This window comes from Morone saxatilis, unplaced genomic scaffold (assembly GCF_004916995.1).
Source record: "Morone saxatilis isolate NCDOM2014 unplaced genomic scaffold, NCSU_SB_2.0 Contig3, whole genome shotgun sequence".
In the NCBI taxonomy this organism is placed as follows: Eukaryota; Metazoa; Chordata; class Actinopteri; family Moronidae; genus Morone; species Morone saxatilis.
Genome location: NW_023339873.1, coordinates 2,974,504 through 2,991,635, shown reverse-complemented (window position 1 = coordinate 2,991,635; position 17,132 = coordinate 2,974,504). Strand labels below are relative to the sequence as shown.

At 39.5% G+C, this 17,132-nt stretch overlaps 1 protein-coding gene across 1 annotated transcript in view; it reads left to right on the top strand.

The window, feature by feature from the left end:
* The window catches only part of LOC118337049 (sodium bicarbonate transporter-like protein 11), a 92,701-nt gene that overhangs the window by 29,104 nt on the left and 46,465 nt on the right, over nucleotides 1–17,132 (top strand). The window contains exon 2 of the mRNA XM_035673865.1: nucleotides 15,650–15,700. Coding sequence (XP_035529758.1) covers nucleotides 15,650–15,700 — 51 coding nt within the window. The remainder of the gene's footprint in view (nucleotides 1–15,649; nucleotides 15,701–17,132) is intronic.

The window sequence follows — 17,132 nt, the reverse complement described above, 5'->3', positions numbered from 1 at the left end:
GTGTGTGTTGGGTGTGTGGTGCTGTGTGTGTGTAGTGGGAACAACCACCTTCACTCCTCTCTAGCTTAGTCCACTTGCCTGCTTGCTCACTTACAACACACACACACACACACACACACAGCAACACAACACACACACACACACAGCAGAGCATCCCTGCTGCAGCACCTGAGTATAATCCCATACCTGTGAGTGACTGTTAGAGATTGAGAGAGGACAGAAAGGCAGAAATAAGGAAGATGAGAGAAAAGAGAATGAGAGGGAAAAATATGAAAAATAGAAAATGTACCAAAAAATGGAGGGAGCACAGAGGAGAAAAAAGGGGTTGAGAAACGGATGAAGCACGGTGGGTGGAGGGGTTTAAATTGGAGCATGTTCCTGCGCTACCTTCAGTCACGATGCCTTGTCTCGCCACGCCGCAGACAGCGCCGGATCCATCTGTGAACTCGCAGTAGCCAGCTCACTATAACTATCAATCCCTCTCAGGTGAAAGGACCGGAGGATTACTGCAGAGCTTTTCTGTCCACAGACCTGACGCCAAGAGACGATCGAACATTAGTGAAAAAGAAAGAGAAATGCTGCAGGACAGAACCCTTGCACAAATGTAAATTCTCAATTAGGGAATGATTCAGAATGAATTAGAATGCGGGCACACCTGAGGTATTCATCTTTGTTCTTTGGTTGAGGCCTGTCACAGTATGAACTGTTCTTGCATTAGTTCTTGCAGTTGCACTTGTGGTGTTGTTTAAACTGGCTTGGTCAGATTTAACATCCTCTGAACACCCGGGCTCTGCCGTACCTCAGCCTGAAGCAACTCTACTTTCTGTCATGTTCTTTGACATTATTTGCAGATACATACGTGCACAAACACCACACACCTGTTAAAACTCATCTCCTCTTGCAGACAAATTATACGCATTGATATATGATGGGAACACACATCAACAGCATATGGCTGAGTGAACACACTCACGCTGGCATCCAGCATCAGCCCAGCCAGAGTCCACCTGCTTGCCAGACAGCTCGCTCATAGCCAGCCTCGTGGTCAAGGCTCTGCACCGTCAGACGCCAGCCCAGGGACACAGCTGTCTGCAGCAGAGCCAGCAGCTCTTCAAACAAACAATCAACCAAAATCAGATTTTAATTTTTAACATTTACAAAAGAAACCAGTATCTCTTGTGTGGATGTAAATGTAGGATGACTGACACTGAGGGAACATTTTCAACATCAGTGTAGCGTCTGAAATAAAAAATGTCATGGATGAAACAGTCAGTGATGAAAACTAGTGCTAGCAGAATGTATCCTGGAGAAGGAGACGTCACATTTAATTGTGATATTTTGACATTAAGAGTTTTAATTTGCTTTTTGTCACTGGTCATAATGTGGAGTTACAAACTTCAATGTCCCTACATTCTTTTGTTAACAATGTAAGCATGCCTCGATGGAAACATGGGACAGCTTGCTGCAAACATGTGGTTCATTATACCCTTGAGTTTGAATAAGGATTTCTACCAATCTGCTTCAAGGAAACTGAAGGACAAAAAGAGATATTTTTCCCGTCTATGTGACTCATTGTACTTCAAGGTTCTTTGGATAAAAGCATCCATCAAATAATGTGGTGTTTACCTCGGATGCCTGGTTGGAGGACGTTACAGGCTTGTTTGGTTTACTGGAATGGTCTAATTGGTAAAACATATTGATGACCTCCAAGTAATACTGCTAAGCTCTCAAATACAGTACAGTGTGGCTGTATTGTATTGTATTAACAGCGCATTATATAACAACTCCACAAAATGTAATACATTCTCACTTCATTATGTAATAATACCTGCGTTTTGTAACAATCTGCCGCATTTTGTAATAAGTTTAAAAAATGAAAATGACACTTTTTAATACATTGTGACATATTTTTAGGGGCCCTGTCAAAAGACCATTGGTTATTACATAATGCACCATATTATTAGTAATAATCTATAACAAAATATATTGTAATAGATGTTATATTGTTGTTATATAATGAAGTGAACGTTTATAGATTTTGTGTTAACAACTGACAATTATGATAAAATCCCTTAAAAAGAGCATACAATACGGGTTAGTAGTATAAAGTATGCGAGAAGGGCCGCATATAATTATTTTCATTTTATTTTCTCAACTAATTGATTATTCATTTAGTTTAAAGTGGTCATAAAATACTGAAAAGTGCCCATCACAAATGAAGTGTCTTTTTTTTTGTCCAAACAGTCCACAAACCAAAGATAATCAGTTCAGCGTCCCATAAACCAGGAAAATGTACAATGTTTGACAATTTAGCGGATTCTCTAATTGATTCTCAAAATAGTTTTGATTTTCTGAATCAATCAATTAATTGCATCATTCCAGCAAGTGTTTTTTTTGTTGCCGGCTCTGTTTATATGGATCATCCAGAGAATGTGAGACCTTTAAATGTGTTTGAGCGTGTCTTATAAATACATTTTGTCGACTGTAATTTCTTTGTATAATATCGACAACTCTAGTTTGAAATATGGATTAAAAATGCAGGTTCACATTTACAGTAAATGTGTCGCCTCTGAAGAGCTTTATTGAGTGCTGGCTTCTGAAGCTGGAGTTGGTCGGTCTTTGTCTCAGCTTTTAGTTGCTGTAGTTTAAGATTCAGCATGAATTAACATCATAGACTAAAAGTAAGAAAAGTGCAGGGAGGCTTTTAGTGGCAGGTGGAGCTGACAAATAAGTGGCAAATTGCAGTGAACGTGTGAGGATGTGAGTGTGATGAGAGACCAGCAGAGACTTGTTCTGATGGAGCTGGGACCAAAGTGACCGTGACCTTGTGGGGTTATGATGTGTTTAAGAATCAAGCCAAATCATGTTTCCTCACATATTACATCACCCAAACTCGATTTGGCTTGAAACCACACCTCACTGATGTGGTTGCCTTTGAACAGCCCCTCTGCGGTTGCCGTGTTGCACAAACACTCCCCGTAGACCGCCACGGTGTTTTCCCACCTGAGCAATCAATCCATCCAGTTTTGGCTGCTTACCTGGGACAAGATTATACAAGAGTCCCTTCACCAGCAGCTCCTCAAGAGGCTCTCCCAGGCCAGCACCATGTGGATTTGCCCTCACCTGGTGATGGAGAGGATAAGATCTCAAATACAAGCAGCTGCACTTGCACTCCTTCACAAGGAGTCTAGGAGTTCTCTTAGTGATAGGATAATGATCTGAGACACTCGGAGCTTGCAGTAGAGCAGTGGTAGTTGGCTGCCACCCAAGGAGTTAAGGTGGACAACAACTTGTGTCTTCATTGTTATTGAACCGGAAACATGAAGCTCACTTTCACGCATTTACAACAATTTATTTTACCTCTGGAGGGTTTAATGAAGGGCTGCAAGTTCTGATCATTTTCATTACGGATTAATGTGCTGATAAATGTTTCATTCAGTTGATAAATCCTTTGGTCGTGGTTTAGAGAATGCCATCAGTTTTGTTTTGACTTCCTCTCCTTTCCAAATGGATCCTCATGCAATGACAAGCTGCCAGACGTCTGTCTAATAAAAATGTTAAGTCCATGTGACTAACGGAACCAAAAAACCAAGCAGAATTAATGAAATACAGAAATGCATCAGAGTAAACATCTTCAGTATGGTTCAGACCTGCGAAAACAAACTGCGTAGGTGTGCTCTCACCTATCTTTAGGCTCCAGTATGCCCCTGCACCTCTCGGGAAATACCATGCGAACACATACTGTAAACTGCCATTTACAATGTGCGTGTACTTAGCATGCCGACTGAAGTTCTTTAAAATTCCTGTGGAATAAAGAGACAAATAAAGGCCAAATGTGGGCCTGCTGTTTAAAATGTGTATACGAGCAGACCGACCAGCCCAGAGCAGAGCATCGGGAGGAATTCCCTCTCCGCCTGGGCGCTCTCAACGACCACAGCTCCACAGAGGACGGGTGCCAAGAAAGCCTGTGGGCACAATTAGCCAACAAAAGGCCCGGCCTCCTCCTCGGTGCTGGCCCAGCCTTCGTAGATTCCCCTACAAACTCAGCAGGGGCACCTTTTAATCTCTTGCCCTCTTCACTTCTCAGCCTCACCTTTCCCTTAAATTCCAGGGTTTATCCCTCCTGGGGGTTGTGGCATCTGTTTTGCATGTACCTGCAGCGCACTGCCCCACAATAGATCACCCTGCATGGGGAGGAAGGTTGGCTCACTTTCAAAAGTGGCTGGTTTATATACATACCGAGGGTCGTATAAGTTGACTTCCTGTTGTCTTGGAGCATTTAAATACACATCAAAACGCGTTTTTTTTAAATGCCATTAAGGCAGAGTCTGTACTGGGTTAGAGTAATGAGTGATCCTTACCAATAAAGTTATCCACAACTGCTTGTAGAATGTATAAGGTCCTTCGCTTTCAGTTGATTAAAATACCTTAAGCCATCAAACAGCAGCAGGAATGTTGTATTACATCTTTAAGCAACACACTGCGAAATTAAACAAAGGTCAAACAGCATGAGTACCTTCTTTTAAAAATGCATCACGTTATTGATTTCTCTTGATGTTGGAAAATAAGTGCTTTAGTACGTGTCATTTTTCCAATTTAGGGAATATAATTTATCATTAGAGCAGGCATTCTCAGGATGTGTCCTAAGTGCCATTAAAACAGTTTTACTTATAATTATGGAGAAGTCTTTTCAACATTTTCCTGAAACTCAGCTGAAAATAGTTCCCAACAAATCCACTGTACTCTTCTTTAAGTAACATTTAGTTTTAGAGATTTACATCCTCAGACAGACTGTGAAAGTTGGAAAGTATTAAGAGATAGACTCCTACATTGTTAGTTTTGGTCTTTTAAAGGGATTTCTTGAGAGTAACAGAAATGTAGAATATCCTCCGCCTCATCCTACAAAGCTTTATTTCTCCATATTAGTACTTGGTGATGTATACTTGTTTCTTCCTCCTCTGTAAACTACTAAACTGCCTGCTGCTTTTAAAGGGGATTAAAGGTGATGGCTATTATTTAAGCTCCACCCTGCTGATACTGTACTTATACTAAAAATATATCCATCATGCTTTAGCCTCTTTTCGATTTTCCCACACTGCACCTGGATTGCACTTGTGCCTGTGGTCACAAAAAATGCAAAAACTAGTTCCATCTACACGTTTCTGTTCCTTAAATTGAGACTTGTGGTTGTAATTGCACGTAGTGTATGCTTACAATCTCTTCCTGGTCCTCTTAGCTTCTTTAAATGAGTGAGAGTGTTTACAGCCCTTCACGGAGGATTCTCACTTGGCTTTGTTTACTGAAACAAGCAGCAGTTTGGTTCTCTATTTGACTGTGTCAGGCCAGTTAGGGGCAGCGCTGGGTTTCCTGCAGTGTTTAGCTGTAATGGCGCTCTGTGACTTGATAAGAGAGGTGGTAAATCATATTAAATGCAGGCATGGGCAATCTTTACCCCGCGTGGGCTTCATCTCAATCTTTGCCTGGGGCATCCAAATCACTCAAACTATCCCTGAATGTACTTTGTACAGATGCTTTTTTTTATTCTTAAGGGCTGTGGGAAGCCCCTCTTTTTTTAAAACACTAAGATCAAAAAAGGGGATTCAAAGCAGAAGGAAGGGTCGGCTGGTGTTTGATTCATAGCCCACAGAGACATTTGTGGTTCTAGGGACCGAAATCACAGGAACATCTCAGGTAACATTTTCACTGCTGTACCCGCTGTCTGTCTTTGTCTAACAGCTGGTACTTGCTGTGTTGCTACTTGCTAGTCCTCATATTGATGCAAAAACCACAATAGCTGCAAAGGCAACAAGCAGCTGTCTGCCATCTTTTTTACAGATAGCTCGTATCAGACGAAGGTTTGGGTTTATCAGGAAGAAAGAGTTTGTCGTGGTGCATATACTGACACTGCATCAAGTGATGAGCAGAGCAGATGTTGCCTTGCTTGTGGGTTTGTGACATATAAACTCAGCTGACTGACAGATATTCCCCTCATGTATACGTTGGGCAATGATGAAGGGACTGACTCTAAGTCAAAGACTCACACCCACACACACACACCCACAAAGCAGATCAGTAAAAGTGATGAGACGTATGTGAGATGCTATTCTAACCAGACCTAACTTCCTGCTTGTAAAAACACAGCTTCCTCTTTTCTGCAGAAACTTATCATACATCTTTGTTTGCATGAGCTGTTCTTCCGAAGTGTCTCTTCCTACAAGAGCTGTCTTGCCACTCGCTTCTGTTTAACCACGGTTTGTATGTATTTCATCATGATATGAGTGAGGATTCAATAACTGATTTTGAAGGATAAATAACCTCGAGTGGCTTTCCAAACTCACCTCACAAGTACATTAAAACACAGACAATCTCCTCTTTACATAATCTTTCTCATTTGTAGTGAACCTGTTTTGTGTGTGTGCATTATAGGCATGAGGAAGTTAGCTTTGTTCCTGCACACTTAATTCATTTGAGGCATAAAGCTGTCGTCAGGTCAGTATTTATTTGTGATAATTAAAGGTCAGATATCTAAAACTCTTCATAGGTTTACAACTATAACAGTGTGTTAGACAGAAATATGTATATTCATTCCTTTCCCTGGATTCATACAGCCTGTTGTGCTCGTGCACAAGCCTGATTTACAACCCACATTTAGCCTTAAACATATGTAGACACAACCTTTGCACTACTGTTTGCATATGAATACTCACCCCTGCTCCAAAACATTTTCAGTGAAAAGTATAGCAAAATGAATCGCACTATTCCACAAATTGGGTTGCATCAGCGAGGTTTTCCACCATGGTTGTGCATCATTACTGCACTCGTCTGCCCTCACTGTGTGTGTGTGTGTGTGTGTGTGTGGGTGCACAGCTATGCAGCAAGATAAACACATTTCCAATAAAGGTAGAAAACAGCAGTCGGCCTTTGAATCTTCTACAGGAGTCGATGTAGAAATGTGAGAACAATACTGGACAACCAATTCAATGATTACAAATCAGAAAACAATGAGGTTGCACACACAACAGTCACACCAAAGGTATAGAAAAAAAAAAGAATAAGTACAGTAAGAAATAACCAGGATTCTCAAACGTATAGCAGCACAGTAATTCATCTGGTAAACCAACACTTAAGGACCACCAGAGGTAATGTAAAAAGACTAAAATACTTAAGTTATCCCTACAGGAATTATCAGTAAGCAGTAGCTTGGTAAGCAATAAGTTGATCATAGGAAAACAACAACTGCTATTAAATCATAAATTAACAGTCAGAAAACGTCTGTTATGAAAAGAGAAACCACAGATGATGCTCCAACGGGGGCATCTGGGAGTAAATAAAAGGTGTCTGTCAATATTTTCTTGATCTCAAATCTGACAAAATGGTGGATGTAACAATGTCAGTGAAGCAGCCACAGCTATAGATCTGTACCAGTAGGGGTTGCTAGTAGCAACCGAACACCCAACTGGAGCCAGCTGCTGGTACGTAGCAGAATACTCTCAACAGTGGATATTTATAGCGCCTGTGTTATCTTTAATTCATCACTTGATCAGCACAGACATTTCAACCATCTAGGCCATAGATCTAGCTCTATACACTGACTGAACCCTAGATTCTAGTCTATAGAGCTCCAAGGTCCAAAATTAACTGTTGTTAACTGGCTGATCTTCTAATGGCAAGTAAAGTGAGAAAATGTACCAGTCAAACATGTTTTTCTTAGGGCTCCTGCGTTGTTCAGACGCCTCCTCTCTCAAAAACATGCACACCTCTGTGGCTTTATGTTTTCTATTTGATGTTTTAACACCAAGGTTGTCACCACATCTCTAATAACATGGAGATGCTTCAGATGTAGGTAAAGAAAGAAGGACCACAAAATTGATCAGTCATTCATTTTTGATTTTATTCATCGCTGCGTATTTGCAAAATAAAGAATCATACAATCAACTAAATTTGCAAACAATTGTACATTTTTTATTCAATTCTGTTTCTCACGTTCTTGTTCATCGTGTTCATTAATAAAAGATGTTGCAACATTTAAAAAACTCTTCCATAAATAGGTCAGATTATAGAGGGATTTTGCAGTCAATACCATGAAACAATCAATCAATAACTAGGGCTGCACAATATGGTAAAATGTGTTTATTTTGACAGACATTACAATATGATTCACATTATGATGATTTTTGCGTCACTAGAAGAATTATTCTAATTAGGACGATGTGACGTTTGTTGGAGTAGGCAGCAGCATTGTCACACATTTTACCTCAATCACAAAACTGTAGCTTTGTTGTGATTTGGATATTGCACTTGGTCAGGTTGTGATAATATTTAAATTACTCGTGCAGTCCTGAAAAATAAATCAATGACCTGAAAGCAATGGCGTGCCCTTGAAATTTCAAGACGGCCAATAGGAATCACATCTGGAGTGACTCTGTAACCGCCGTCATTGCATTGGCTGACTAAGACTGTGTTCTGACGCACTGAGTCAGAAACAGAGTTTATTCACAGAAGGGACAATGTTGAAGCACAATGCTTTAGTTGTGTCGGTTTGCATGTCATTGCGTGCCTCTGCTATGATGTAACTGGGGCTTGTGCACAGATCTGACTTCTGTTTCTCAAAATATGGCAATATAGTGTCAGTGAGTGGCACTGGCTGCTTCCAAATTCAGCAAAAAACACAACAACACCAGACACACACAAACACACAACTATCTGTTGGTGCACCTATGGTTTATATGGGTTTAATTTACTCTACATCATTGCCTTGTTACATATGAAAAGCTAAAACACTACATGCAGTGACTAATTTATTCATAGTTTTTCTTCATTTTCTTTGGCTTTGAACGTTTATGAAATAAAAATAGTGTGAAATATTTCAACTTTTATTCCAATGCAAAGCAATCGGGTGTTTTTTTGTTTGTATTTGTTTTGTTATTTTTAGATTGCCCTGACAATATTGAAACAAGTTAATATGCTTCTTTTGTGTGTTTTTAAGACAAAGTGCTGTCTCTACTTCTTTCATCTTTAACATCAGTCTCTAAAATGATAATGTTTTAACTTTCCATCCACACATCAGATCATTTGCATATGTCTCATTGGAGGGTTGTAGAAAGCACAACATCCATCGATAAACAGATTCTGAAATTCAAACTGTTTTGTCAAAGAAATATAAAGTTAACAGTCTCTGCAGCGATAAAAGTGTTCTCAGTTTAGCTGTAGTTTAGGTATGAAATTCACACAATTTAAATGAATTTGCTTCGGATTTCACAACAGAATTGCCTTCATGACTGCTAATGAGCCCATCTCTAAAAGACCATCAGAGCGTGAAGTATGTAAAGGTCCTTAATCAGCTCTGTCTAACAATTATCTGCATGTGTGTGCAGCCCATAGCACAGACAGAGTGTATTAACAGAAACTCATAATGCAGTCTGGACATATCTGTCCTAACTGAAGAAAATTCAATCTAATTTAGGAGTTTATGGTCTACAAAAATGTTAAAAGGATATATCAGGTTACACACTTCCAGAAAATCAAACTTTTATTTACTTCACTTGACTTAATGTTTCTTATTTGGGTACTTAAATTTAGAACAGAGCTCTTTATTTGGTCATAAAATGAAGCTTGGTGTCTCACAACAGAGTAACTTTCCTGCTGTATTTTCATTGATCTGGCAAAGCCAGTACATGGATAACATGCAGTCTCCTCCAATCCTTCTAAATCTGTCTCTGCATCTGTCAGTGCCAAACAGCTCAATAAAAAGCAGAGCACATGAATCTTCATGATGCTGCTCCTGATCACAGCACTCAGGCTAAGACGCAGTTCAGAGGAGCACGGCGTCCACAGGAAGCTGGCATGATGTGCCACATAAATAAATGAGCAGTCCAATAGAAGAGCCCCTCGAGGATGTCGAAAGAGTTGCTTTTGTTCAAAGATTTTCTGACATCTCTGTGTGTATTAAAATCATTTCTTTGAACATTATTTTATTGATTTTATGTAACTATTTTTGCCCACTTTTTGACAGTTCTGTTTTAGGTTTTACTAATACAGCTACTACTAAATAATAATATCTCTAATATGGATTATATCAATATTTAACATTGCATCTGTTAAAGCAAAAAATTACTTTTTATGTATATCTTCTTTACGGTTTTATTCAGATCTGGATCTGATCATTACAGTACAGCCAATTAATCAATTGATTAATGAACAATAAATTAATCGGCAACTCATTTGATAATCAGTTTATTGTTTAAGTCTTTTCTTAGTGAAAAGAATTTGGTAATAAAACAGATTATTAGTTGCAGCCGTAATATTTTGGTGTGGGAGAGGCAGAAGCAGCGTTTACTGTTCTCTAACCGGCTGCATCAGGGAATCTCCAGTGACTGTCCTAATAAATGTTTTCATAAACTTCATAATTCATTAGATTAGAATTCTGTGGCCTATTTTAAAATGCCCAAGGAGACTCTAAGTTGCGACTCTGATTTAATTCCTATTTGGTCACATGCTATGAAGTGCTGTATATTTTGTAATTTCATCCATGCAGTTGGCATGAACAGGATCCAAAATGAACTGTTTGCCTCATCTGCCAAAGTAAAAAGATCATTTACCAGACAAAAATATTTTTTACTGGCCATAAAACTGCGTCATGCATTATTTTAAACAAAAATAATGCCTTAAGCCTTTCAGAACGTTTACGCTTCATATTGTAGCCTGAACCTCGGGGCTCCTGCCTCGTTCTGATATCTTACAGAAACTCAGACCTCCGTGACTTTTCTCTCTGTCTTCATGTTTTCTTTTTTGTGGCCTAACACAGGCAAACGCTGATGTTTATTACGGCAAAAACATATCCACACATTGTGTAGAAAGCGACAAATGGTAGTAAGCTGCTTTGATTTCATTTGTTTAGGTCACGATAGGAACAGTGGACGGTGAGGGTCATGTTAGTCTCAGCCAGCAGAAAGCGGGAGTGCTGCTATGCTTATGTTAGAGTAGAAACCATTAGTTTTCATGTGAGACAAAAAATAATCAGCAGCTATTTTGACGGAGTCATTTTTCAAGGAAAAGTGCCAAACAGTTTTTGGGCATTGCTTCTCAAACGTAAACTGAATATCTTTTGTTTTTGGAAAGGCATTTCTTTCACAATATTTTATCATTTCTTGGACTAAACAGTTAATAGAAAAAGTAACTATACAGTGAAAATAATCAATAGTTGCAAGCTTCATTTATTATTGTGGTTATACAAGTTGGTTTTGTGTACCACTTTTTCCATATTGCAAGGAGAATTATTGACTGATCTTACAGAAGAATCGCCTCAGCATCTTACTGTAAAACTGGCTCATTGAGTATTTATTGGTTTATTAAACTGATGCATAAGAGATGATAACTGAGTGGTACATTTATTACAGTACTTTTAATAAAGCAGAACATGATGTGCATTTAATCTCTCAATTTATTTAACTTTGTGCTGCTGCAGCCTTTACGTTAATGGGAAAGCATTCAGTTCAGACCCGTGTTGTATTGGAAGTGTAATGGAAACTAGGCCCAAACAAGTTAGATTGAGTATGTACAAGTCGCTCATCTACGTATTTATACATGAGACTGACGTGTAAAAGTTAGATTTAAAGTTTATTTAAAAAAGTGCTTGTCTGAAAGAGGCTTAATAATCATAATAATAACAGCAATAATAATTATGTTATTACATTTATTATAGCACAGAGTGTGTTTGTGTGTGTCAAGACGAGCCAAAGCAAAAACAGTTGTATTGGGCTAGAGTGCACATAGTGCAAGAACTGTGGCTGGGCCTCAGGCTGCTGAACTGTGAGTGATTACTTTAGTTTATTTAGCTGCACAAATAAAAATGACTAAACAGACAGTAGAACTGATTTTGTTGGTGAGGTAAAATAACACTACGCATTGCTGTATATCCTTTATGCTCATAGGAGAAATATTTGTGTTAACACGACAACTCAGATGAGAAGAACTGATTCATATTTCTTTTATTTTGATAGTCGAGGAAGCCGGGTCGGGGGCAACAAACACACGGGAGTTTGTTTAACTCCCTTCTGGTAACTCTTATCAAAAATCAGAAAGATCTACAACCTCAAAATATTTTGTTTTCATTCTTATAATTCCACGTGAAAACTCACCTGGTAGCATTTCCCCTCAGCTTTAGTAAGGAGTACTAATTTTTTGTAGAAAGAATAACAGCGTGTTCCTTTATAGTGTAACAATATCACAAAGCTTCAAGTAAAGAATTCTCAGCTAAAATTAAGAATGTACCTGTGAGAGACTCACAGGTGGTTGACATTTCACACTCTTTTTCCATTATAGTAACCACTCAGACTGACGGTCTTGAAGGTCGCCACATTGGGCTAATAAATCAATATATTCCATTTCATCTCATTTCAGTTCAGTTTCAGGCAGGGACGAGTTGTTTCTCTCTTCTTCTTAAAAGCATTTGACAAACTGAATCTTACAACCAATAGCGTAGAATCAACAGTGAAACAGTATAGAAGAATTGTAATTAGACAAAGCTTTCCTAATCCCTCCAGAGGTCTTTACATTATGCTCCTAAATCATGTAATGTCATTTATCAGGTAAGCTATTTCAATTCATTAAAAATGGCTTCCTTTTCCTTTAAAGGCCTAATTTGACATTTTTGGAAATGTGCACATTCTCTTTGTTGCCAAGAGTTAAATGAGAAGATCAATACCACTCTCATATTTGTCCATTAAATATGAAGCTAGATCCAGGAGATGGGTAGCTTAGCACTGTGCACAGACTGAGCCTGGCTCTGTCCAAGTGTGAACAATAATCTCCACTTTCTATCTAATTTTTTTAATCCGTACCAAAGTTTCAGTGCCTGTTTGGCTGCTAGCAGTGACTTCCTTAAGTCTTGTCCTCACTGCTCCCTGCCAAGAAAGGTTAGGCACATAATCTCAACCTTAAAACCCTAACCTGTCATTTTAGTTGAATTTTTGTACAGATTAATGATGATGATCAGATTTAAAGCGTTAATTAGTGAGCTTTAGAGGTGCTGGACAGAGCCCAGCTAGCTGTTCCCCCTCAGTTACAATCTTTGTGCTAAATCAAGTTAAGCTCACTTTCCCTAAAATGTCAAACAGTTGCTTTAAAATTGTCGACAGGGAAGATTTGGGTTGCACACAAGATATAAAAATACATGAATAATCAAGCTATTATTAACTGTCCAAACAAGAGTCAAAGAGCCAGAGAGGGACACTTGAAGCTGCAGTAATTGACTATCATAAAAATGACTTTTTGTAATATATATGCTGAAATGTTTACTGTATCTTGACAGCACATGAGACAAATCATGAGTGAAAAAAATCAATTTCCTGTGGCTCCTCCTTGTGCTCCGAATGGCATTTGTAAGAAGCCACCGTGCTTGAACGAAAACAACCAGTCAGAGCCAAGAAAGGCTGTTGATTGTTGAGACAACTGTCTTTCTCAGACATTTTTATAAGTTAACTACTGCAGCTTTAACAGAAAAAGACTTCGTACAAAATGCAAATACCTATTACAGACCCAAGCAGCTACATCATTACTTGTGTAGATTAAAGAAGCTAATTGTTGTGGGGATAAATGATTCCCCGGTTCTTTTACTCTTGAGTTGTTATTTCCTCTCTGCGTTAAACCCCGAGAGTGAAGGAACATTTTGTATAATTAAAATTGTATATTGCATTTGTATTCTAGGCTTTGTCACATCAAAGAACCCTTGACGGAGGAGACATCGTGTATATTGACGTCCCTTTTCTTTTGAGGTTTCGCATAGTTTCAGAGGACAGTGTTTGTGTATGTGCTTCTACAGGTATATAGGTTTTTTGTATACCAGTCTGTGCCCCTTTGTCTGGAATGACTGTGATTTTAGCAGTCAAGGCAGGGAAATGCCCCCCGAGGCATGCTGTTGATCTTTGGTTATAGGATGAATATGTAAACATATTGGCTTAATGCTCAAGAAAAGCCTCACTGAAGTCTGGTAGCGCAGCGGCCCCCTCCCTTCAGCCCACAATGTCTCAATAACCTTCAAAGTATCCCCTCTCCATATCTGCCTCGTCTTTCTGTGCCATCCGCATGCTGCACGCATCCACAGGGCCGCGTGACAAACACTCTGAAATGTCGTACTCTAAATTCCCTCTCTGTGTATTTGTAGTGGCGCTCTTCACCAGATTAAGTTTAATTCCAAAATGAGATATCCACCATTTTAAAAATGCTGCACCCCACCATTGCAAAACGATTTCCTTCCTGGGAGCAAAACTCTCTATGGATTATCTCTGAATGTATGAGTGAAGTCAAGACCTTTGCTGATGAATGTGAGTGTACTGCATATAACCATAGCCTGTTGACATGTCTTTTACCTAATGAACATGATAGGAATGAAGCACTTGCATTTTTCCCATTTCCGGTTGAACTACAGGACTGCCCAGTTTGTGCTCGCTCTTACTCAGAGTGTCTTTGACAACTATAGCCCCAAGGAGGGAATGTTTTACTTACCAGACCTGTATTACACAGTCGAAATAGTCCATTCGCTGTTTACCAGCTCATTTTCTGTCTCTGTTAGCAAATTCACAAATCTCTGTCGAGGTTTGCACTTGAGGGTGTCAAGGCTTTGCATTATTTAAATGTTCAAATCAATCAGAGCAACAGGTTGAACAATGGACATCTCAGGGTAGCTAATATAGCACGGAGCAGTGGTTCTCAACCTGGGATCCAGGGACCCCCAGGGGCCGTTGAGGGAGTTCCAGAGGCAATAGAGTTTGCCCAATGAGCGAACGTATAAGAATAATTATATTGTTCATAGGTTTCACAACCTGCCAGTAAACAGTACAGACAGTTGAGGAATAACTACATCTTCCATCTCTCCTTGGAATTTTAATGAGGAATATCATAACTGTGTTGTGCATACTGTACATTACTGGTGTCTGCTGTAGGAGCATATAAGACCCAGAACAACATATGTGAACAACATATGTGTGAGAAATAACAACAAAAATAGCTTCAGCCAATGCCAAAGAACAACAGATATTTATGTTCCAGTAACAACGAGCTCCAGCAGCCACAGAAATGATTAGCTGGGAGCATGAGAGAAAATACCGTGACGTTATAAAGCCACAAAGGGAGGAGGTCGAGGCGGATGGACGGGTCAACAAAATGGCAGAATTTGACCTGAGGCCGACAGTTCAGTTCAGATCTTTCCGTAACCATAACCAAGTCAATTTCTAAGCCAACAAAATCGCTTTGTAGCTATTTGAGAAGGCAGTGATGGTCATGTTGTGTTGGTAGTGTTAGAGCAAATAAATGATTATAAGTGTCTTCTTGAGGGCAATTTCAAATAATGTGAGTGGCATTAATGGTGATGATGGCCAATAGGGAGCAGATACATTGGTCACATGAGTCAGTGAATGAATCACAGTTTTGTGAGCTCTTAAATCCATTTAAATGCACAGACACTAAATGACCAGCAAAGGTCTGATAATGGCTCATATTTGTATTTGTTAACATCTCTCATACCCACAATTACTGTGTAAAAATAATAACAAATAATCTCATTTCAAAATGAAAATGGCCCCCTCTAGGGCCTGTTACTGCCTAGTTTCACCTCAGTGATTACTGTCTTTCTCTGTTTTGCTCTCCCTTGCAGAGGCGCCTCCCTCTGGGATGTCCAAGAATGGATACTTCTTTCAAGAAATGGGTGAGTCTGAGACACCACCAGGACAAATGAATGCACTGTAATCTTAAATATTACTCCGTTTTCCAAAGCACAAAACAAAGCAACCAATAATGGATCAATGAGTGTGATCCTTTCATCATAAAGAGATATTTTTCATCTGAATATGGCCAATAATGTGCGTTATACAGTATAAAAGATGTGAATTAAAGATTGGAGCTGCAGGACATACACAGAAAACCCCTCCCAGCCCTCACACTCCACTGCATTTGGATATAAATAATGAACTTTGCTTCGCCTGTTATGATAACGGCAGTTTCATTACCTTCAAGCCAAGGAAAGGCACCCAATTAGTATGTGCAGCACAAGCAGTCGGGACAGAATATGCTTGCATTGGATCTCCCTGTCTCCCCCAGCCAATTATTCCCCTCCTGCAACACACCGATTCACTCAGCAGATTCACGGCAGGCCCCCTGCTGCAGATGAACATAACTGTCTTTATTAGGCAACCTTTTATCAGGATATAAATGCAATTACATTATTGTTGGCAAGTAAGCATTATCCAACATTGTCATCTCAGAGGTTCATTAGTGACGGTTGGTCTGGAAGTCGAATGCTCTTCAAATGCACTTGGTGACCAAAGGCTGTGAGCAGGGTGACATGAAAAATAATATTTGTTGTACAACTTGCACTGTAGAAGTAGTCCTGTTTTACCGGTGCCTTTCTGTGTTTCTTATTAGTGTATTAATAGTTTAAATGTCACCAAGACATATCAAGCGGCTGCAAGTGACTCAGTGTGAGAATGGAGAAAAAATTCAACATGGAAACGGTGATACGTGTTTGCCTGTGTGTTCTCCTTGATGGGTACAGGGATGCACTTAACAAGGTTTTCAGTGTAGCAGTTGTCTTTCTTTAAAATGTGGATCTAATAGTGACAGCTTAGGAGAGATATTAAAGGGGGAAGAGAGAAAGGGGACGACGTGCAGCAGAGAAGCGGAGCCACTGCGGTAAGGACTCAGCTTTAGTACAAGAGGCAGGCGCTCTGCTAGGTGAGCTACCGGGGCACAACATAGCACTTTTGATGTGATCAGATTGTGCTACAGGTTGTTGTAAAGGTAAATTTGTGGATGTTAGGACTTAGTGTGCAATCCATTGAAAGTTGAAAGTTGAAAGTTGATAGTTCCAAATGGGTATTTCTGACTGCCAAATGTGTCCCAGTGCATCTGCGTGGGAAAACAAGGTAAACTGATGTTTTCATGGTAAGTCTCTGAACTGCAGAAGTATCTATTGAGGACATAATTAACTGCCACAGCACCCTTAGCAAAGAGAAAAAGCAGATTAAGTAAGTCAACTGTCTTGCTTGTCTTTGCTCATTAAAATAACTGGAGAAGGGCAGGGCCAGCAGGTTACCTAACCTTGGGCTAGACAGATCTTTCCCAATTTTCCAACTTGGAAT